The 21,326-nt window shown below is 50.0% G+C and overlaps 1 protein-coding gene across 1 annotated transcript; it reads left to right on the forward strand.

Annotated features, from left to right (window-relative positions):
• Positions 1–1,279: 1,279 nt before the first annotated feature.
• On the forward strand, positions 1,280–20,997 carry COMP (cartilage oligomeric matrix protein). Its single transcript, XM_084614525.1, has 19 exons — positions 1,280–1,385; positions 4,427–4,512; positions 7,257–7,308; positions 9,133–9,305; positions 10,432–10,569; positions 10,673–10,750; positions 10,896–11,054; positions 11,569–11,673; positions 11,945–12,052; positions 12,603–12,762; positions 14,938–15,056; positions 15,515–15,567; positions 15,957–16,150; positions 17,871–18,049; positions 18,568–18,616; positions 19,107–19,303; positions 19,555–19,727; positions 19,970–20,109; positions 20,888–20,997. The coding sequence occupies exons 1-19, from the start codon at positions 1,307–1,309 to the stop codon at positions 20,944–20,946; spliced, it is 2,301 nt and encodes a 766-aa protein (XP_084470651.1). The 5' UTR covers positions 1,280–1,306; the 3' UTR covers positions 20,947–20,997.
• The last annotated feature ends 329 nt before the right edge of the window (positions 20,998–21,326 follow it).

A 21,326-nucleotide genomic window follows, 5' to 3' on the forward strand; every position in this document is an offset into this window, starting at 1 on the left:
TCCCTCCATATCGCCTCACCTCCCACTCTGTAGCACACAGGCTACATGGTCGTTCTGTCTTCAGACCTTACCAAAAGTTTCAGATGAGCATCCCAAGGTCCTGCTGTAAGTCCTGCTGCTCCACCCACGTAGAAGCCACCAGAGCACAGCTGCAGCAAGTCAGAGTTCACAATCCGACTGTGAGAGTGCACAGAGTAAGGAGCAGCGCCGGCTGGCTGTCGTCACTCCTGATAATCTTCCTGTGTGGGCCGCAGTTGTACCCATAACTTCCTCTTATTCTGATGACGCCGAGAGGCTCCTGCCCCAATCCCCATATGGGCAGGGTCATCTCAAAGCTGCCTTGTAAGTGGATTTTTGAGTCCTCCTGTGTTTGCTGTGTGGTGAATTAGGTGCTGGATTGAGAATCAATTATCCACACAGCTGGACCAGCAAAGGGAGCAGCAGAAAGAGCTCTCCCTCCCACCACCCTGCCAATATGCTTCATTCCCCAGAGGAGCCCCTCTTGGGTGAGGGCAAAAGCGTAAGTCTCCATGGCCTGTTTAAGTTCTGGCCTCTTCTGTAAGCTGGCTAACAAGGAGGCCAGCTAGCACTGCTTGTGTTGGTGGTTTGTGTGACATGGACACTTCACCTTCTGACAGGTTCAGACCTTTGGTCACTGCAGCCCCTCAAATATTCTGTTGCAGCTCAGCCTCTGGCTACTGTAATAGTTTGTGCTGAGCCTGCGCCCCCTGGAAAGCCGCTGAATGGGAGACGTATGTGATGGTTTTGTCCTCTAATGGCTGGAAGAGGATGCAATAATAACAACAGCAGCTGAGCCCAAGTGGTAGAACTGTCTTTAGGAAGTCCAAAGGACTTTGGATAAAGCTCTAGGTAAGCCCACGTTCACTGTAAGCTGATGTGTTCTTGTGAGCGACGCTAGAAAGAAAATGCCATTCAAGCCAGGGCTATAAATTCCACCCTCCCCAGCCCACCCCATCCAAAAAAGCCATTGGTCCAAAAGGGAATCCATTTAATTCTGGAATGTTCCGACCTTTTTGTGGTGCAAGATGGTTTTAAAAAAACACTGTGAGCTGCTCTCCTGATGACTTTTTCATATTGTTTACTTTTGTAACCCTTCTCTGTGGACCAGGAGCCAGAAATGACGTCCACCCCTAGTCCAGCATCAGAGACTAAGAACTTCAGAGGAAGGAATGCAACTTCATAAATAGCAAACCACAGACACTAATGGGGAGCAGAGGCAAACCTGCACATTAACAGATTCCTTGCAAGAGAAGCCCACACATCCTCACCTCTCTGGGATTCAAGAATGATTTCGACTCTAGCCTTCATTTTTCTCCTAAGCCTCTGTTGTCCTTTTGCATCAAGTCAGACGACAACTGTAGGAGGTAAGTGGGTTTTAATTACCTCTATGTGCATGGACCTTCTCTGCAAACACAGCATGCAGCAGAGCAGTGAGAAAGCAGATGACTCGTCAACCATGGCTGGTGATACCTGAATTCCATTTTTATCAATTGTAGCTTCGTATAAAACCTTGCGCCAATCGTTTTAAACGTTCCAGTCCTAGGCTGTATTTTTTCCCCTCTGTTTAACGATGTTTTAACAAATTAAATCTCTTCCCCTTTGGCAGCTGGAACTGACCAAATTTTTGTTATTTTGCAAATAGGATAACGTGCCCATGGCAAGTCATCTTTGTTTTGCAAATGACCTGTTTGATGCAGGATGTTCTGTGGCAGCTACCTGGGATTTCTGTATGCTTTGCATACACGCAACACCGGGAAACCCTATTGTCTAGGCTAGGAATTCAGCCCCTTGTGGAATGCATGGCAATGCTTCGTTTCTTGAGCAGTATGTTTGGGATTGTTGCTCAACTCATGAGGAATCTGTGATTCCCATGTCAAGCAAAGAGAGAACTAAAAGAGCAAGTTCTAAAGGGCAAAATGTGTTTGTAAAGAGTGCGAGGGAGCTCAGGAACATGGACTCCAAAATAAAGGGTATGTCTGCAAGCGCTCAGAGTCCCTGGGGGATCCCATTTGGGCACCTGGTTCTTTGTGGTGTGTGTCTTTAGTTCTTTTAATATGCAATCTTTTACATTCATTTTAAAACAGTATCATGCTACTAGGGTCAGACAAACCTGTTCAGATAAAATGGAACCTTCAGCCAGAACTCTCACGAAATATTTTTGTGAAGTCAGAAAACATCTGACCACCCTCCACTCCCTACCCTCAATAAACTGAGAAAAGCAGGTTTCATTTGGTATTTGACTTAGACACTCTTGTGGTGTTTGTCGGTTCGTTTCCTAGACATAATTGTGCTGGAGAGGTTACAAATATTCACCTGAACTTTGAGATACTTATCAGAGCCAACCCTCCAGCCATTCAAGTTTATTCATCACAGAACATACAATGTGCTGTATGGGGTCAACTACATGGGCCTCCAAGTCTGATATCCCGCCAGTGGTGTTGGCAGATACCTCAGGCTTCAGAGGAGGATGACAGTCCCTTCTCCCATAATGCACCTGACCAATTATTCAGTGTTGTGTGTGGATAGGAAGTATCCTTACTGCTCCCTGTGCGAGGAACTGTGGGATCAGGTTGGTTAGAAATGCCTTAGGGAGAGAAGAGAAAAGAAAGAGGGGTGGTCTCCCTTTTGGGGTCAGGAGGACAGCAGCACAGCTGATCCATCTGTTGTGGCTTTTACAGAGATATTAAGTGCGCTGTTCCCCACTGGAGAATAGATGAGCTTTGCTGCATGCCTCAAAGACTACCCACATTTAGGTTCTAGCATCCAGAACCAGAGCGTTTTTTAAGCATCATTGATTTCAATGGACGTTAGAAGCTTAAATACCTTTTGCAGAGCTAGACCTAGAGACCAAGTTGTGAGGAACTGAAAGCCTGAGCCAAGGACCCCTCCCTGAAAACCCAGGGGCTAGTGACAGGACATTTTATTTGCTTAAGTGACCCTGGAGCTTACAGCTGCTATGGGACTGTATGAGGATAGAGGCAGCCTCTATGGCAGACAAGGCCCAAACCACTCAAGACTTCAAAGGTTAAAACAAATGCCTTGAATTTCGTTGCAAAACTGACTGGGAGCCAATGCAGGTTGTCATGTTCTGTATTAGCTGCAATTTCCAAATGGTCTTCAGGCGAAATCCCGCGTAGCGTGTGCAAGGGATGTCACCTCACAGAGACAAATGCATGGACAATTGTGCTGTGATAGAAATCATGCGACACCCCCCCGCCGCCAATCAGTATCCAGGATTATAAACTAGACAGACTCTCTTGCTCAGCATGACAGGGGATTCGAATGAGCTAGCCTCTGGGGTTAGTTCATTCAGCTGGAATGTTCCATTGTTACGAGCAGGACCACCAAATATTTCAAAGAGGAGCTAAATCAGAATTCAGAGAATGGTCCATCGTAGTTGGTTTTGACAGTGGTGACCTAGGAATTGTTTTGCACCCCTCTGTTCAAACTCCCCTGAGCTGCAGTTCCTGCAGGCGCGTGCTCTCTCTCTGCAGGCGGGCAGCTGTCCCTTGCACATCCCCAAAACCACAGCAGGGCAATTCTATGCCAGGGGGATCTGCTGCTGTCCACTCGTGGGCAGGCGAAACTGCCCGGTAAAGCTCCCTTAAAGCAGTGGATGAAGAGCCTCCTGGATCTTAGGACCAGGGTGGCCGTGCCCCCCCGTGCAGCAGCTCTTCTTTCTATGCATGGGCGCAGCCTTAGGGCCAGCTGATGTTCGGGGCTGCGTCTCATAGAATCCTCCACAGCCTTGGGCTGTGAACTTCCTTCTGCCCGGTCAGCAGTGTACCCGTCCTGTGTGCAACCAGCATCAAACCTGCCACACGAACTGTTAGCCCCACAGCCAGCGCATAAGCTGGCCTGGCAGTTTAGCAGTGGGGCTAAGTGTCATTTTGGGTGAGTGATGAATCTTGGCAGGTTACCCAGATGTCACCCTCACCCTCCCTGGAGCAACTGAGTGGGGGGAGAGAGACGGGGAGGTCTGTCACCCATCTTGCATTTCCTGCTCATGTCACAACGTGCCCAGTAAATGCATTATAGAAGTCGATGGTTAACCCTTGAGGAAAAGGGGTCTGGTTAGTGACTTTGGGGTGAAATGAAGACAGGTTCCTCCTAGGTTTTAATGTTGATCATGTCACAAGGTACTCCCTCTTGATAAAGGATTTGTGATAAAGTTCCTGCACTCTCGTCTCTGACTCAGCGCTGTTGAAGTCCAATGTAATCTTCCTTCTGTAGCGTGCAACTCCTTATTACTCTCAACAGCAGCCTCCTAGCCACAGACTGGGGAGGGGATCCTCGCTAGTAGGTTGTATTTGGAGAGGCGTAACAATTAAAAATCAGTAAACACAATACATAGGTGAGCAGACTATTTGGCATGTTCCATTCTTGATGCTCCTGTTTTCAATAGGAGATGATGTCGGGCGCCAGATGCTCACAGAGATGAGAGAAACTAACCTGGCACTGAAGGAAGTCAGAGATTTGCTGAAACAGCAGGTACGTGAGAAAGTGGTCCAGTTGTCTCTCTCACTGCCAGAGGGACCAGGGAGGCAGCTGCCTCACATGCTGACCTGTCGAACAGGGAGATCACAATGGTATTCTCATCCCATGGAAGGGTAGGATCCCCAGGTGACCCTCACACCTAGCTCTGAGCATCCCTGAATTCTGGGATAATTTGGATTCAAATTTCCATGCAAACTCTGCTGCTTAGGCCCTCATCTACCGAAAACTAACACAAATGACTAATTATTTTTGGAAATGAATAGACAGACAGACTGGACATATATTACTGGAGTAACGTGTGGCAGGGCCAGTAGAAAGTCATTTTTTCCTTGGTTTTGTGGGCTTATGAAGTCAACAGCAGAGGCCAGGCTGGAAGAGAGAGGAGCCCATTCAGACACCAGCAGGTCCAGGAAACAGAAGTCACATGGGATGGGAACAAGCCTGGTATTCACTGTCTCGATTTCCTCCTGTTGCTTTAATCCTCGCAGGGGTGACTTTAGATCTTGCTCTGTTTTACCAAGGAGGGGGCAGTTTGTCTGGTCAGCTCCTTTTCTAACTCAGCAGAAAGGTTCCATTCTCCCTCTCTCAACTCTGTTCATGGAGGGCAGCAGCCTCTGCCTGCCAGATAATTGGAATGGCAGCCAGGCCCCTGTGCCAGTGCAAACTGGCCGGCCTCTAATCTGCAAAACCATCTGTTGTACTGAGTTACTCTCACATTTCAGGCTGTTGCATAAATATCCAGTGTTTGCTAGGAATCAGGTCAGACATGGCTCCTGGTAGCCTGGGGTGGTGCTTTCCAACATTCCCTTCAAGCTGAGCCTTGCTTCTCCACACAGGGTTTGTTATTTATTCTCCCCCCGCCTTTGCCATGGATTCATTCTCAAACAGTGTCTGGACTCTGAAAAAGACTCTCTCCAATGAAGGACTCACGCACATCACTAGAGAGCTACGGTGGAAGCTTACACAGATGTGCTGTTCATTTCTTTAAGTTTCTCTAGTACCTTATTTTCCACAATTCAGCATTTCACATCTCAGTACTGAGGGCAATAACAGGTTAGCCACGCAGCCCAAATCCGCAGCACCAAGCAAACCTCGATGAATTAGAAGTGGTGCTGGAGAGCAGCACTCTGATCCTGACCCAAACTCCCTCACTGGCTGGAATGCTTTGGCGTGGGGATTTGGGTTTGGTGCTACATCTGTCTTAGATTAAATTATTCTAAACACATGATATAAAGATTACTGTAGCCCCAGGATAATGCTGGATGGAGGAAGAGTCTGGTGTAAAATGACTCTGCCCTTGTACATAGGAGCTGTGGGTGAGGTATGAACAGGTGCTTCTGTGTGGGCACAATCCTGATCTATGGTGATGAGAACACAAGGTCTGTGGGGCACTGGAGAGAGGCCAGGGGAGGTCGCTTTTCAGTCTGACTTCTCCCCTTCCCGCAGTTAGGCAGGGCTGCTCCCTACAATGTTATGGAACCATAGAAATGGGAGCTGGAAAAGACCTATGAAGTCATCTAGACAATTCCCCAGTCACTGCACATTGTACACTAGGCTCCTAGGCAGTCAGGGTCTGCCACTCCTATTTTTAAAGGTGTCTATGCTGGCTGCAAAGTCTTGCTGAAAAACACCTTAGCTAATGCATTTTCCTAGTTGCAATGGGGCCCCAGATAAAAGGTATGTCTTGACTAGAACCTAACTGGTGTCCCCAGATCCAGACTAAAGCCTTGGGCTGCTCCTGTCCTTGCTATCCGCTTTATCTGGGTTATAAGCAGGCTCTCTGGCTTGGTTGTAGCTTTAGGAGAGCTGGGGTCATGGAGAGAGCTGAAACGCTTGGTTCTGCATGTGCCGTGAAACTGACCTACATCGTTGCCTGTGCCAGGCCAACACCCTTTACTCACTGAAGGGACAGCCTGTCTCCACCCCCGCGGCTGCAGATTATCAATTGGCTGAAGCAGGACTCAAGGAGGGATTTTTTTCATGACACAGTTGATCTTCCCCCACCCCCTCTTTGGATTAAAGGAACTGGCTAGGTGGTGGCTTCTGCCAGCTGCTTGGCTTTCCTCCTCCCACACTGTTGAAAACCCAGCAGGTTGCTCAGTGAGTTGGGGCTCCCTGGAGTAAGTGCCTTTTGGAGGGGAGGGGAAGGACTGAGCCTACGTCTCAGAGCTGCTGTGTACAATCTGTGGCACCTGCAATGCGGGGCAGGCTGTCTGATCTCCCTGTATTTCCCACCTGTCTAAAACCCAGAGGCCCTTGTCTAGTGGCCCATGTGTGACACTAACTCATTCCTTACTGGCCCTGGCTTTCCCTTTCACTCTGCGGGCAGCCCCTCTGGCTCAAGGGGGAGGTACAGCTGTAGGGAATGGCCTGGGGCAGCTCAGTGCTAGGAGGGAGAGGCCCAGCAACTTACATGAGTATTAAAGCCCCTGGAGAAATTAAATAGGTCTCTCCCCTGGCATTTGGATTCTCTGCCCCGGCCCATGATAAGCTCATCTCGGCAGCAAGGGGGGGCCTGCCTCCTCTCGGCTTGGGGTGTGTGAGCAGTGCAGAGGGCAGGGAGATAAAGCGGTCTCAGTCTGCACAAGGCCCACAACTCAGGGTTTGGTGCAAGACTAAGCCCCTTGTAAACAAAGGCATGCGATTCCTTTCTGGCACTGAAAATCCTCAGTGCAAGTGAACTGAAGGGGAGTGGAAGCTGCCTTCTGGCTAACTGGTGGCTCTTGTTTCCTTTCTAGATTAAGGAGATCACGTTCCTGAAAAACACAGTCATGGAGTGTGATGCCTGTGGTGAGTTGCTCTGTTAAATGCCCCAAGCCCAATTGCTCACTGCTGCCTCCTGCCTTTGTCTAAACAAGCAACAGACCACCCCTAGCACAGCTCCATCAAGGGGTCGGTTTGTTCACATTCACTAGAAGTGCCATCGGATAATCCTCGGACTTGGCACTGCCCCTCTTCCAAGCACTCCGTAACCGTTAATTAAGCTTCATGACCCACTCCTGGGAGGCAGCTGAGGATAATTATCCCTATTTCATAGCTGGGGAAAGTGAAGCAACTTGACCCCAGGAAGTCAGTGTTGGACCTGGGGTTAGAACTTGGGTACTTCTGTGCTCAGGTCTTTGTCCTAGGGTGTCACCTCCTTAGCAATCGCAGGCGGAACAATTAGCAGGGACTGGGAGCCACGCACCTACATAAGCCTCTTTCCTTCTGAGCCACAGGCCTTGCCTAGCCATGCACAGGCCCTAGGTAAAACACTGTGTGGACAATTGTAGTTTAGAGTGGCTCAGACATGTTCCTAGTCAACATAAGCTGAACCGCTGCTCTTAGCCTAAACTCAGTGTGTCCACACAGCCTTTTGCATCTGTTTGGAAACCATGCCTCAAGTTAAACCTGTGCAATGCTGCATGGAGGTGAGCCCAGAGTCCTATTGATCTCCTGCTGCCTCAGGAATAGCCGATTAGTCCATACAACCCCCACCTCTTTGTATCCTAAACTGTTGATAAACTCTGTTCCATAACAGCCCTCCACTGGGCCACGCTGCACCGTTCAGGGCAATCATTTAGTTTTTCAGGTGCACACAGCCTCCTGTCGCCTAATAACTCCACCTCAGGCATGTTCTAATCACCTAGGAATGCACCGCGACGGGTCTGCTAGTTAGAGTTGGCCACTCTTGAGCTGTGAATGAAATGGAACGTTACTCTGTGCCATTCCTTCCAAGCCACTTCTTCCCCGTCCGAGCAAGGAAACAATCACAACATTTTGCACATCAGTTACTGTCTGCTCCTCACTAAGTGACTTTCTGGACTGAGATTTACTTCCAGTGTATTTGGGTTTAGGAGCGCACAGTTCAGGGAGATGCTCCGTTATTTGCCAGCACATCTAAAGAACAGAGCAGTAACTGGTTCCACATTTCTGCAGGAAAAGAGATTAGCCACAGCCTCTGGGACCCACCATACAGAATCACATTCATCCACAGCAGTTGCTTTAATAAGTTGCTCATAAAACTGTCTTGAACTTTCTTCCTCTCACTTGATCTGTCTTCCCTGCTTATTACTCTGGTTTACAAAGAGGTTGGGGAAAGACAGTTTCTTGGCATTCCTGGCTATCCTTCGAGCTGTCAGGGCCTTGAAAGAGAGCCCTTTATAGCACCCGTGCAGCTCTAAGCCGCACCTTCAGGGCAGACTGGGTAACAGTCGTCCCATGGGAAAACCTTGGAGTTTCTGAAATTGACGCTCATCTTAGAGTCCCACCAGCCCTCCCTTCTGGGGCCAGTTCTAGACCCTCTGCTATCTGGGGAGTCTGGGTAATGGGTGTGATGGTTAGGCAAGCAGGATTGAGAAGGATGGGAATGTCATTAATGTACCAGATGGGGAATCAAGATTCCAGGCTGTATTTCTCACAGAGTCAGAGGCCTCAGATAAGTAACTTCTCTGTGCCTCAATTTCCCCAGCTGCAAAATAGGAACACGACTGTTTTCCCTCCCAGGGTAGTGAGAGATCATTCACTATCTGTGACCCTCTAGGAGACCTTCCCCTAGAAGGCATGCTGTAAGTGTAACGTATGATAGGTGCTGGCTGTAGTAGCTCTATTCCTAACATGTCTTCTATCCTCCAGGCATGAACACCGGGGCAACTGGCCCAAGGATCACCATAACACAATTTCCCAGATGTTTGTCAAACCCTTGTTTCCCTGGAGTTACCTGCACAGAGACTGGCTCTGGCTTCCGCTGTGGACCCTGCCCCCTGGGCTTCACAGGCAACGGGACCCACTGCACAGACATTAATGAGGTCAGAGATCTTCTGTAATGAGTCACTGGACATTACAAAAACCTGTGGCTAACTCCTCTCTACAGCAGAGTAGGACTTTCTCACATTAGCCTTGTGGTCATTAATAGAGGTCACACAGTTAAACTTCCCTGCCCAATGCAACAAACCAATGCCCTCCGTACTTTAACTGGAGTGGAATGCATGTCTCATGTATTAAAACTCCCTTCTTCTTGCTCCATCCAAGAAGTCTTTAAAGGCCTGGTGTCTCTTTCTAAAAGTGATTCAATGGCTCAAACAGGAGGCATGGGCCCAACGCAAAAACGATCAGGTGAGGCTTGCTGGCCTGTGATGTGTACGTCAGACTAGATGATCATAATGGATCCTCTTCTGGCCCTCTGCACTTAACAGAGGACAAACTGTACTGTAGACAGGGCTGGATTCTGTGGACACCACACACAGTGAAACCTGCACACAGTAAACCAGTCTCAGGCTTTCCAATCCGTCTCTGCAGTTTAAGCTCAGTTTCTACAAGGCAAATGATTTTTTCCCCCTGATTCTTTAGGGGGTCACTTACTAAAGACAGGTTTTCCTTCCTTTGTACAGCTGGAATTTCATTCAGTTGCTGAGGTTTGTTGGATGGCAACAGGTTTCTTTGTTTAATGATACTGGGGAGATAATGCACAAGGCTTAAATTAAAACGGTGGGAAAAGATTAAGCAATTTATAATCTTTGGGGCTGGAGGTCCTGTTGAATGCTAATGTCTCCTTCTGAGACGGGCAATTACATCACCGTGCTGTGAAAAAACCCTGACCCCTCAAAACCAGCGTGACAAATTATACGGTACTTTGGACTCAGAGACGCTGCCAAGAAGAAGTCATGAAGTGTAAGTTAGTGCCCTGCCTGGGAAACAGATGGCACCTTGGAAATTAACAGGAAGGAATCTTGTCAGTTGATTTGCTTTCCTTGTCTGCGCCCCAGACAGCTTGGGAGAGCAGAGTAGAGGGGGAGCTGCACTTTCCCCTGGCACAGAAATCCAAATATCCCCATTCACTTGTGCCTGCATCGTGGGGCCAGGGTCAGACTGTAGGAATGGCTGGTTTATAATCGCAACTAGCAACTCAGCAGGAACTCTCCTTCTTGCCTACAGTGCAGCATGAATCCCTGCTTCCCAAGAGTCAACTGCGTTAACACTGCCCCTGGCTTCCATTGTGACCCCTGTCCCACGGGCTATACTGGGCCAGCACCCGAAGGGGTTGGGCTAGCATTCGCCAGAGCTAACAAACAGGTACATCCGTCCCCCTCATCCCATCCCCAAAAGCCACTTTAAGTGAGGTGGCTGCCTTCTACTGAAGTGTGACTCACCCTCCCGCTTCCTCCTTCCCGGACAGGTTTGTACAGACATCAACGAGTGTGAGACAGACAGCGCCAGGGCTTGTGTCCCAAACTCCATCTGCATCAACACACGGGTAACTAGCACCAGCTGGCCTGGGCCTGTGCCCTAGATCCCTTGCAGCGTCTCCTTTCCATTGGGACGGAGCAGTCGCACCGGCCGAATGGGGGTTCAAGCAGTTTTCCCAGCACCCACGTTACTTCTTGTTGCTTCTCTGGCAGGGATCCTACAAGTGCGGGTCTTGTAAGCCTGGCTTTGTTGGGGACCAGATTGTTGGGTGCCGGAGCCAGACAGAGAGACGCTGTCCCAACGGGCAACTCAGTCCGTGCCATGAGAAAGCTCGCTGCATTGTTGAACGTGATGGGACCATCTCATGTGTGGTGAGAACCAAACCACCCTTTGCTTAGAGAGCAGGGCCTTCAGGGGGTGCCTGTTTTCCCTTCACATCCATTCTGATTTTCTAAGTGTTCACGGGTTCCTGCGTCTATCACTGACCCCCTACCGGCTGGCACGTGCCACCAGTTCAAGTCTGCATTTGTTCCTTCTCCCAGCTGAGCTGAGAGAGTAACTTCTCCGTTAGCACTCCACATAGCAGCCTGTTGCTTTTGGAGAAGATGCTGCCTACGTGCAGTGAGCTGATGCTTCCAGGTCTCTGTGTGTCCACAGCCCCTGAGTGTTACACTGGCACCGAAGGGGGGTGAGCCCTGTTCAGACTGGGAGCTAAGGTCCAGTGAACACACTGGTGCCAGGGCGAGCCCAGGGCTGAGGCATCCAATCCCCCAGGATTTCTGAGACCGAGTGCAGCCCATGGGATGCAGCCCTGCAGCCTGGATGCGTGTGCTCAGTAGAGCAGGTCTCACTGCGCCCTCACTCCCCACATCTGCTGTCTCGCAGTGTATTGTCGGGTGGGCCGGGAACGGCTACGTCTGCGGGAGGGACACAGACATCGATGGATTCCCGGATGAGAAGCTGCGCTGCACAGACCAAAAATGCCGCAAGGTAAGAGACTGAGCAGAGCAAGAGGCCAGCACCAGAGAGCTCATAATGCAGCCCAGCTCCGCATTCCCACCCCATGGAACCACTGTCCCCTAAGCCCCGCAGGCTTGTCGCTTGCAGCAGCCCCTGGGACTGGCTCAGGAGTGACGGACTCCCAGGGCAGGCTCGCCCAGGCTTTCGCGGTTAGAAAAGGCGGGGGGGGGGGGGCGCGGAAGGGGGGGGGTTCCACAATACGCCAACAGCTCAAGGTACTTCACTGCGGCTCTTCTGTCAGGATAACTGCGTGACCGTCCCCAACTCTGGCCAAGAGGACGCGGACAGGGATGGCATCGGCGACGCGTGTGATGACGACGCTGATGGAGATGGGATATTAAATGCCGAGGTTTGGACTCTCTAATGCTTAGCCCCAAGCCATGCCAGCACATACCCACCGGCCCCAGGGAAATGACAGCTCCCAGCAGGAGCTGCAGCCTCCACCCTGGGACACAGGGTGCAGCTCTGCTAGGCAAAGCTTAGGCAGCCCTATGGTACCTGAAGCAAAGGGGGCTTTCTGGGGTGAGGGCTTCAGATGTGCCCGAAGGAGCCACTGTTCTGTCCAGTGCTGACAGGAGGCTTTGCTCCTCTCGTGAAACGATCAAGGCAGGAAGGGGTGGGTGTGGAGGAAGAGGGAGAGAGGCTGCGACTGGTTGAAATCATGCTTCTCTGAGGAAGTGGCAGGGATGGGTGTGTCCCAGCTTTTCAGCATTAGTCCTGGGCAAAGGCTGGTACCGGCTGAACATACACCGCTCCTGGGCTTTGAGACACTGCCTGGAATCACTGGTGCCAAGGCTGGGGTCAGATCGTTCAGAGTAGGTCTGCCCTGTGACCCCTTTCTGTACCTTCCCCATTGCTGGGCGCAGCTTCATCGCGGCTCCCTTCCCTTCACCTCACAGGACAACTGCGTCCTTGTGCGCAATGCGGACCAGCGCAACACAGACAAGGACAGCTTCGGCGACGCCTGTGACAACTGCCGGCATGTGAAGAACAACGACCAGCAGGACAGCGACAGCGACGGGAAGGGAGACGCGTGTGACGATGACATAGATGGAGACAGTAAGAGCTGGGGGGTGGGGACACAGACCCCCAAGAGCTGACAATGATATTAGTACCACACCCAAATGAGAGCAGCGGTGCCTCGAGCTGGCCCCAGCGCCTTGCCCACAGCCTGAGTCACGTTGGGCAGAAACCAGATACTGGAGACAGGTGGCCTAAAGCTCTGCAGGAAAAGCACTGATTTCTGATTGGCTAAAGCACTTATAACCACTGTGTCCTTGGGCAGCGATGCGCTCCCACCAAGAGCCTTCACAGTTCATGAGAGGCCACAACACACGCGATCTTCACACTGGCCCTAGAACCCGACTCCCCAAATCAGAGCTGCTGCAGCTTCCATGCAGAAATGAAGCCGCTGGGCAAACTGAGCGGCCCGCAGCCCAGGCCGCTCCGTGGATGAAGGCCTGCTGAGTGCTCCACTACCAGGCTGATGAGGGAACACTGAGGGAGTTAAAGCAGCCAGTGTCAGGGCCGGGTCCTGGAAGAGGTTTGCTTGTCTATACGACATCACCAGATACCGTGCATTTACCCCCAGCCCAGCTTCCTAGAGCCAGAAACCACAACTGCCTCAGGCCTGGGAGAGACGAAATTCCTTTACAGACTATTCTGCAGAGTCGCTACAACTAAGGAATCTCACTGGCGCGATTCACTGGTGGAGGAGCTCATGGCATTGTGATAAGAAGTGACGTCAGAGAGGTTGCTGATTATATTGTCTGTCCTGTCTCAGACCTCTGGAAGATGCTGTCGGAGTTTTCCAAGTCTAACAGCCAATGCACAGTAAATAAGCCAAGGCTAATACATAAAATCTGCTTTAGAGCAGTTTGGGAAAACACTGACAACTTTGGTCTAAACCCTCTGCAGCTGGTTACTCCTGGACAGATAAGATGCTGACTTTTTGCAGCTCTGTCACTCTCTGTGAGGAATGCAGGTTTGAGAACAGTTCCTCTCTCAGGCCTGCATGGTACAGAGGTGTCCAGGAATGATAACATGGGTGAGATACTGAATGAATGTACACGGGATTCTCTCCCTGTCAGGGGTTTGCCAACTTCTCCATCACCATGAACTGTCTTGTGGAAACTTTCCCTCCCATTCACGATTCTATAACATCCCTGTGGCAATTACAGATTTTTATGCAGTGTGATGACAGGCCACTCAGCCAGCTGATCCTCTAGACCTGCAGCCCAGTGTGGCTCCTGTTCTGTTGTTGAAGAGGAAGTGAAGCTGGCTGCCTCCATTCCAGGTGCTTTTAATGGCCTACAGGCTCTTCTTTGTAATGGGAAGCCTGGACACTCATAGAAGCAGCTGTTAACAAGGAGAGCTAACACCCTGTGTCCAGCACCCTAAGCCACAGTCTGGGAACTACCAGTCCCTGGGGATTTTCTAATAGTTCTTATACATAGTTTTCCCTCCCACTAAACACCCTTCCTTCCTCACCCCTCAAATACCAGCTGGATATCTGGAGGACACAGGAAAGGTTTAGCTCTCACCTAGGTCACAGAGGGGATATGGGCACTAAGGAGAATCCCGTGTCATGGATGGGCTGCTGTAACTTCTGGATTAGTGTTCACTGCTTGGAAAATGAGTTTCCCACCCGTAGAGCTGCATAGGGGCAAAATCTAGCGTAGACAAAGCCCAGTTTGGTGAATGCAGCAACCAGCTGTGGGCACTGCTTTGGCCTTTGATAGACATAGCTGCCCTCTGTAGGCAACTTGTGGTATTGATGGCCAAAACTCAAGTCTAGTACATTTCACACCTCTAGTGCAAAAAGCTCAACCAGTCAAGGTTCTCCTTTGGCCTCTGGCTCCCATCAGGCTGTGTTTACCCTACCAAAATCTTGTTATCTTTTTGCCTCTGTAGTTAGTACGGTTATACCGTGCGGACCAAACTAATTTATGTTTACAGGCATGTGCTTCTGAACCATTAAAGGGCTCAAAATCACGTGGCCTCTGGTCTTCTGATTTCAGTCGCTGGGGATGAGTCAGCCCCAGAGAAGAGCCTTTGAGGCACTGAAACGCCAGTGAAATGAAATACACACACAGGGTGCATGAAGAACAAGAAATGGCTACATGAACAAGTGGGGGCAGTTCCAGCTTCCTGCCCTCTCTAACATAGCCAAGCTTGCTGCATATGCTCACGTGGCAATGCTGGTTTAAAGGGCCCTGTGTTTGTGGCTTACAGAGATCAAAAATGTGGTGGACAACTGTAAAAAAACCCCCAACCCTGATCAGAAAGACAGCGATGGGGACGGAGTGGGGGACGTGTGTGACAGCTGCCCCACCATCAGTAACCCAGACCAGGCAAGTAAACGCCACTCCGGCTTGAGCTCTCTCCACCTCCTTCTCTTCTTTCCACTGGGCGTGGCAGCATGGATGCCACCCCCACTGCCCAGCCCTGGGCTGCCTTGCTGGTAACTTGACAAGATTGAGAGCTGCTATTTGCAAGTGACAATCTCTACAGAAGTGCAGCCTGTAGAGACCACAGCTCCCAGCATGCAATGGGCCTGAGTGAGCAGCAGCTTTGTATCCTAGGATACTACTCTCCATGACTGCTGGGGGGAGACATGTTCCCGTTCACACGGAGCACCACAGGAGAAACTGCTTCCTCCGTGGGGCTCTCTTCACCTCATCAGCTCGAAGTATCAGTTGAGAGGGGCAGGTTCTTATAGGCCCAAGCAGTCTCAGTTCTTCCTTGGGATCTAAATCTTCAGTCCAGCTAGGCCAAGTTTAAGCTGATTGTTAATGTTTTGTTTTACCAGAAAGATGCTGACCATGACCTTGTGGGGGACCTGTGTGACACCAACCAGGACCGGTGAGAACCAGCTGCACCTAGGCTTGTTTATGCCACACAGAATCCAGGAGGCAGGAGTGTTTGGGGAACAAGTAACAGCTGGCCCTGAGGCAACTATTGGTCTATTGAAGACATGTCCAGCTTGAGTGAATTTAAAAATCATGGCTAAAGTCACAGGTTAGATTTTTTCGGCTGGTGAAACCACCAGCTGCCACTTTCCTGCTGTCAGGCAGGATCCAAACTCACCTGATAGGTGGGTGCGTTTGTGTTATTGTAAAACACACACACGTGTTGCAGGCGTCTTGCTGTTGCGTTTGGGGCAAAGTTCATGTGCCCCTGTTGCGCCCTTCAGTATCCACTGGTCTTGCCCAATGTTCCAATATCACCTTGTCTGACGTTCTCTCTGCCAGAGACGGGGACGGCCACCAGGACTCCCAGGATAACTGCCCCTCAGTGCCCAATAGCTCCCAGCTGGACACGGACCACGACGGGATTGGAGATGAATGTGATGACGACGATGACAATGATGGGATTCCGGATCTAAGACCTCCTGGCCCTGACAACTGCCGGCTAGTCCCCAACCCTGGCCAAGACGACTCAGACAGTAAGGGGAACACGTGTCACACTAGCCCTGCCCCTTCTTGCTTTCAGTCACATGGGAGCCAGTTTAAAGAACATTTAGGAGACCTGACTTCCTTTTCTTGGGTGTAGTGACTGACCCAGGTATCACCCAGGTGCCCAGTACCCATCAGTGGGGTCCATGGATGGGAGCCAGCATGCTCCTGACTGTCCAAGAAGCACTCACAGTTTAGAACATTTCAAAGGGGTTAAAAGGTGTGAATTCCTTCCCCATCCCCCACACCATTATCAGCACTGTGACTGGGAGGGCGAACCAGCCCCAGGTGAGGGTTCCTACAAAACCGTCTCAAGAGAATGCCAGCTGTACATGGAGACTCGGCCCCAGCAGGGCACCTACCTGGGATGGTGGTTGTATTCATTCAGATGGACTACATGGGCCAAAGGCGTTACCAGAATCTAGTCACTCAACCAGGCTAAACAGGTCTGGGGTTTGCTAGAGAGACCTCCGGCTGCTTAGCACCGTGGTACAAACGCTATTACAAATCCTGTTAATCTTTAATAAAAGACACAAAGAGAAGTGGGACAGGTTAAAGTATTTGAAATGTAAAGTATAAATCAGGTTTTTGTGTTAACAACAGCCCTTGTTCCCTTTCCCTGGCGAGAGTTTTTCGAAGGACCACCCTCCTTGTCTCTCAGTTTCTTAGATCGTACTAAAAGATGGTAATAATGTCCTTTTAGTGAAAAACAGGAAGTTAGTTGAGTTGGGCTGGAGCTGCTGTTAAAGTCTGATCCTGTTTCCTAAAAGACAAAAAAAGATGAAGGCACCCAAAGGAGAGAAAAGAGCAGCAAAGAAAAAACACAACTTCTGGCTCTGGCATTGACTTTCACTTGCAGCCTCAGTGCTGGAAAAACACAGGCCCAGCCCATGGTCTGATCAACTGCTCTGAGACCTGGCAAACTTGTACCAGCATTGGGCTGTTTAGGGAAGGGCTTTTAGTTGACCTCTGGTCGCAGGCTTATAGCAGTGTTGGCCAGCTAAGCTAGACTCTTACCAGACAGAATAAAGGAGAAGAAATAAAGGTAGGGAAGGAGACAGTGTCACCTCCCAGCTGGTGTTCAGGAGTCTGCCAGAACGAGGGGTGGTGGTGATGTCATCTGGTTCCCTCTCTGGTCTAGTCAGGTCAGGACGTGGCTCAGGATTAGGATGAAGGTGGTCCAGGGTCCCCAGAGACAGTGGGGGCGGCAGCCACAAGTGAAGCTTGTCCCTTCCTCTTCTTTCAGTCCGTGTAGCAGTAGCCTCCTGTTCATCTGTATTCCCCCTGCCCAAGTTTTAAGGGCCCCCACCAGGGAACGATGGCTGGAACAGCTGAGCCCCACAGGATTTTGTCCACCAATAAGGACCAATTTCTGACCCATCAATTTTGATTCATTGTTTTTTTTTTCAATCTCACACTGTTCTTGTTTACCAGGAATGATTTTAAGACTGCGCTCGAGTTGTATCAGGAGGTCTTTTTGTAGGGACTAATTCAGTCTGTCTCGCTCTTGTGCCTTCTCCCCTCAACATTTGTTGTTCTGGGTTACTGTGACATTTAATGACCTTTCACTGGGTAAATCTATAGGCCGAGTTATCACAGCATAGATACAACCACCCTAAAACCGATAGTGCCGAGAGCCAAGTGGGTGGGAGGAGATGGTGCTACCAGAGAAGGGGAGGCTTAGTGTACTTCACCCTCCCCCCTCCGCAGGTGATGGTGTGGGGGATCTCTGTGAAGATGACTTTGACAAGGACCAGGTGATTGACAGAATCGACGTGTGCCCAGAGAATGCAGAGGTGACTCTGACAGACTTCAGGGCTTTCCAGACAGTCGTGTTGGACCCTGAGGGCGACGCACAGATTGACCCTAACTGGATTGTCCTCAATCAGGTAGGAGATGGCTTCGGACCTAGTGCGAGGGGCACTAGGAATTAGTGAGCGATGATGCAGCCACATGGCTTAGCAGAATCCACTGACTTAGCGCCGCAAACCCCAACGTTCTTCCATTGGCTGGTTGTGGGAGTGGGAGGAGAATGACCTGCAAAGCTGAGCCTGGGCCCCGTCCTTTGCCCAGTTGTGCTGTCACTAGGGAGAGCCAGAAGAACCAGAGAGATGGCTCAGGTTACAGAGACATGGCTGGACGGGTGGTACCAGCCTGCCCGAGGTTCTCTGCAGTGAATAGCCAAATCTCTCCCTTACCTCCCACCCCAAAGGGTTGGGAGGTAAAAGCACGTTTTAAATCGGCACCAGATTTTCACAGATGACTGGAATGAACTCTTGTTGAGTGGGATTTTGCTATCTCCTCCTTGGAGAGGGAAGCACATTTGCACCTCTTCGCCCCAAGTCCAAGTGACAATGATAAAGTTTTCAACTCCAGATGGTAATGAGTTAACACTTACATTTCACAGGGCATGGAAATTGTCCAGACCATGAACAGCGATCCTGGCCTGGCAGTGGGTAAGACAATCGGTTCTCTGGCCTAGCAGGGCGTTATTAATAGGTGTAATTCCTCTTTCCAGCACAATTTTCAAAGAGCATTTTGGAGATTGTTTTAGTGAGTCAGCCAAATTCCCTCCTTTGGAGGAAAGAAATTCTTGTCTTGAACATTCTGGCTCTGTAATAAGCTATCTGGGTGCAATAAAATAAGGGATTTTTCTTAGCAACACCCAGAACAGGAGAAGTTTCTGTCCAACTTCCATGTTATCCAATCTAGACACTTGGGCAGGAGGCTCGGTTCAACAAGACATGGGTCTGGTTTTGATCGGCTATTAGGACCTAATGCTAGGAGAGTAGAGGGAGAGACCATGTTTATATGGGTCTCTGGATTAAGCCCATGAAGGGAAGGCCTGGATCCCAACAGGATGGTTGAGGTTCTAGGGGGGACTGGGCTGTTTTGTTTCTTGTCTCATGGGCGGTGATTATTTCTCCCCCTTTCCTACCGGTTGAGGTTACACTGCATTCAACGGGGTGGATTTTGAGGGCACTTTCCACGTGAACACTGCCACAGATGACGATTACGCAGGCTTTATCTTCGGCTACCAGGACAGCTCCAGTTTCTACGTGGTGATGTGGAAGCAGATGGAGCAGACGTACTGGCAGGCAAACCCCTTCCGCGCAGTAGCAGAGCCTGGAATTCAGCTGAAGGTAAGACCAGAAGAGAAACACCAAGGGGGCTTCAGAGAGCCCTGCTCCTGTCCTCCCGTAGTCTTACCATGGGCATGTGACGGGGGCAGCAGCATAAGACCAAGCACCTTATGTGGGGGAAAGGGAGGACTTCCTAGCTTTGCTATCACTCTGGCCAGAGCTGCTCTTTATGAACAGAAGGTATGTGCATGTGATGAACAGTAGCACTAGCTTCCTCGAGTGTTCTTACTACATGACCACTCCTCCCTCAGGCAGTGAAATCTAAAACAGGGCCAGGAGAATATCTCCGTAATTCCCTTTGGCACACTGGAGACACTACAGACCAGGTCAAACTGCTATGGAAAGACCCCAGGAATTCCGGCTGGAAGGATAAGACCTCGTATCGTTGGTTCCTACAGCACCGGCCTCAAGTTGGATACATCAGGTAAGGAGTGGGGCTTGCTCTGTTCCTTGTGCAAGGAGAGGGGGTCAACCTAAAAACTGCACTAAGCACCATTTAAGAAAGGGGGAACCCACTGCTAAACTCAACTCCTGTTTAAAGTCAAATACCGTGCCCCTCTCCTTACTCAGCGTGTCTAGGAGATGAAGGGGGAATACTCCCTCCTCTGGAAAGGGAAACCCCTTTCAATAGGGCTAGGCCTCTTAAGATACATCATCCCCTTCCAGAGCTCGCTTCTATGAAGGCCCTGAAATGGTAGCTGACAGCGGAGTCATCCTTGATACAGCCATGCGAGGGGGTCGTCTGGGGGTCTTCTGCTTCTCCCAGGAGAACATTATCTGGTCCAATCTGCGTTACCGCTGCAATGGTGAGTTGTTCCCTGTGCTGACACTTTGGGGACTAGCCTCTTGCTCCCGTAAGCAGGAGCGTTGCTGCCAGCTGTCACAGGAACACAATACAGTCGTGCTGCCTGCTCAGAGATTAAGCACCACAACTTGCATTTTTCCCTAAAAGGTACCTAAGTACAGCAGCCCGTGGGGCGGGAAGATGGAATTTACCTGCCTGACATTCCCCCATGCAATGTATGGCCCCACTCCTTGTTCCCCCCAAGGGACAGCTGCACGTCACTGATGGACAGAGATTCATCTCTCGTGATTTGTGTAACTGAGCTGGTGCAGCATTTATGGGATCCCATGTGAATGAAATGGGTTGATTAGAGAGGGGTTGTCTTGTCCGTTACTAAAATGCATCCAGCTCTTGAGTGAAATCAGTCAGCAATTCTTCTCTAGCAGCACTGTTCAAGAGAGGAAGTCAAGAGTTCAATGCCCATTAAACTGCAGGGACCTTAGGGAGTTGGAATGCAGTCACTGCTTCTGAGACTGGCAATACCCGACACTTGGTCAAGATATGAATTTGGGTTTTCAGACAAAAGACTATTACTACTAAACGTTGATCCCTTTGAATCATGCTTGGCTTTTCTTGAGGTTCCTGGCTCCTCTTTCCTGTCTCATCACTTAGGTCTCGTTGGATTCCTGTTTGCACACAACAGGGTTGTGGGTGTGTTTATTTCATGTTACTGGTTTACTCTGCTTCTCATTTGCAATCTTGATGCTAATCTACACCAACTTCAATTTCATCCCCTCCAGATACCATTCCTGAAGATTATGAAACATTCCGAACTCAGCTGGACCAGCCCACGGCTTAAATGTTTGTCCATCAAAATTTGCTTTAAAAAAGTACTCAGCTATCCACTACTGCAGCTCTGATATACTGTATAAAGAACTATGTAATGTACCACTGCACTCTGTACAGCAGCAGGTGTCACTGACTATCTGGCATCTTTTCTACAACAGCAAATCTCTTTAACTGCTATGAAAGTCTATTGGAATTGCAGAGATTTTAGGTGCTGAAAGGAGATTCATAAATGAAGTGTGAATAGAAGCCAAAAATGAGGACTGCGTGGTTAACACGAGTCTTCCACACAGCCTGGAGACAGATGTGCTGAGACGCTCCCTGCTGTGGCTGGACCTGTTTAAGTATCTGTCCTCTGCTTAGTGGCTCTGAAGCCTTAAAAGATTTTTACAT

Source organism: Lepidochelys olivacea (assembly GCF_965140295.1).
Source record: "Lepidochelys olivacea isolate rLepOli2 genome assembly, chromosome: 25".
Lineage (NCBI taxonomy): Eukaryota > Metazoa > Chordata > Testudines > Cheloniidae > Lepidochelys > Lepidochelys olivacea.

Bases quoted from the DNA above. Each gene is read 5' to 3' on its own strand.
- COMP (XM_084614525.1), top strand. From the start codon at position 1,307: ATGATTTCGACTCTAGCCTTCATTTTTCTCCTAAGCCTCTGTTGTCCT. The intron at 10,570-10,672 runs GTACATCCGTCC...CTTCCCGGACAG, and splicing joins TCGCCAGAGCTAACAAACAG to GTTTGTACAGACATCAACGA. The intron at 12,053-12,602 runs GTTTGGACTCTC...TTCACCTCACAG, and splicing joins ATGGGATATTAAATGCCGAG to GACAACTGCGTCCTTGTGCG.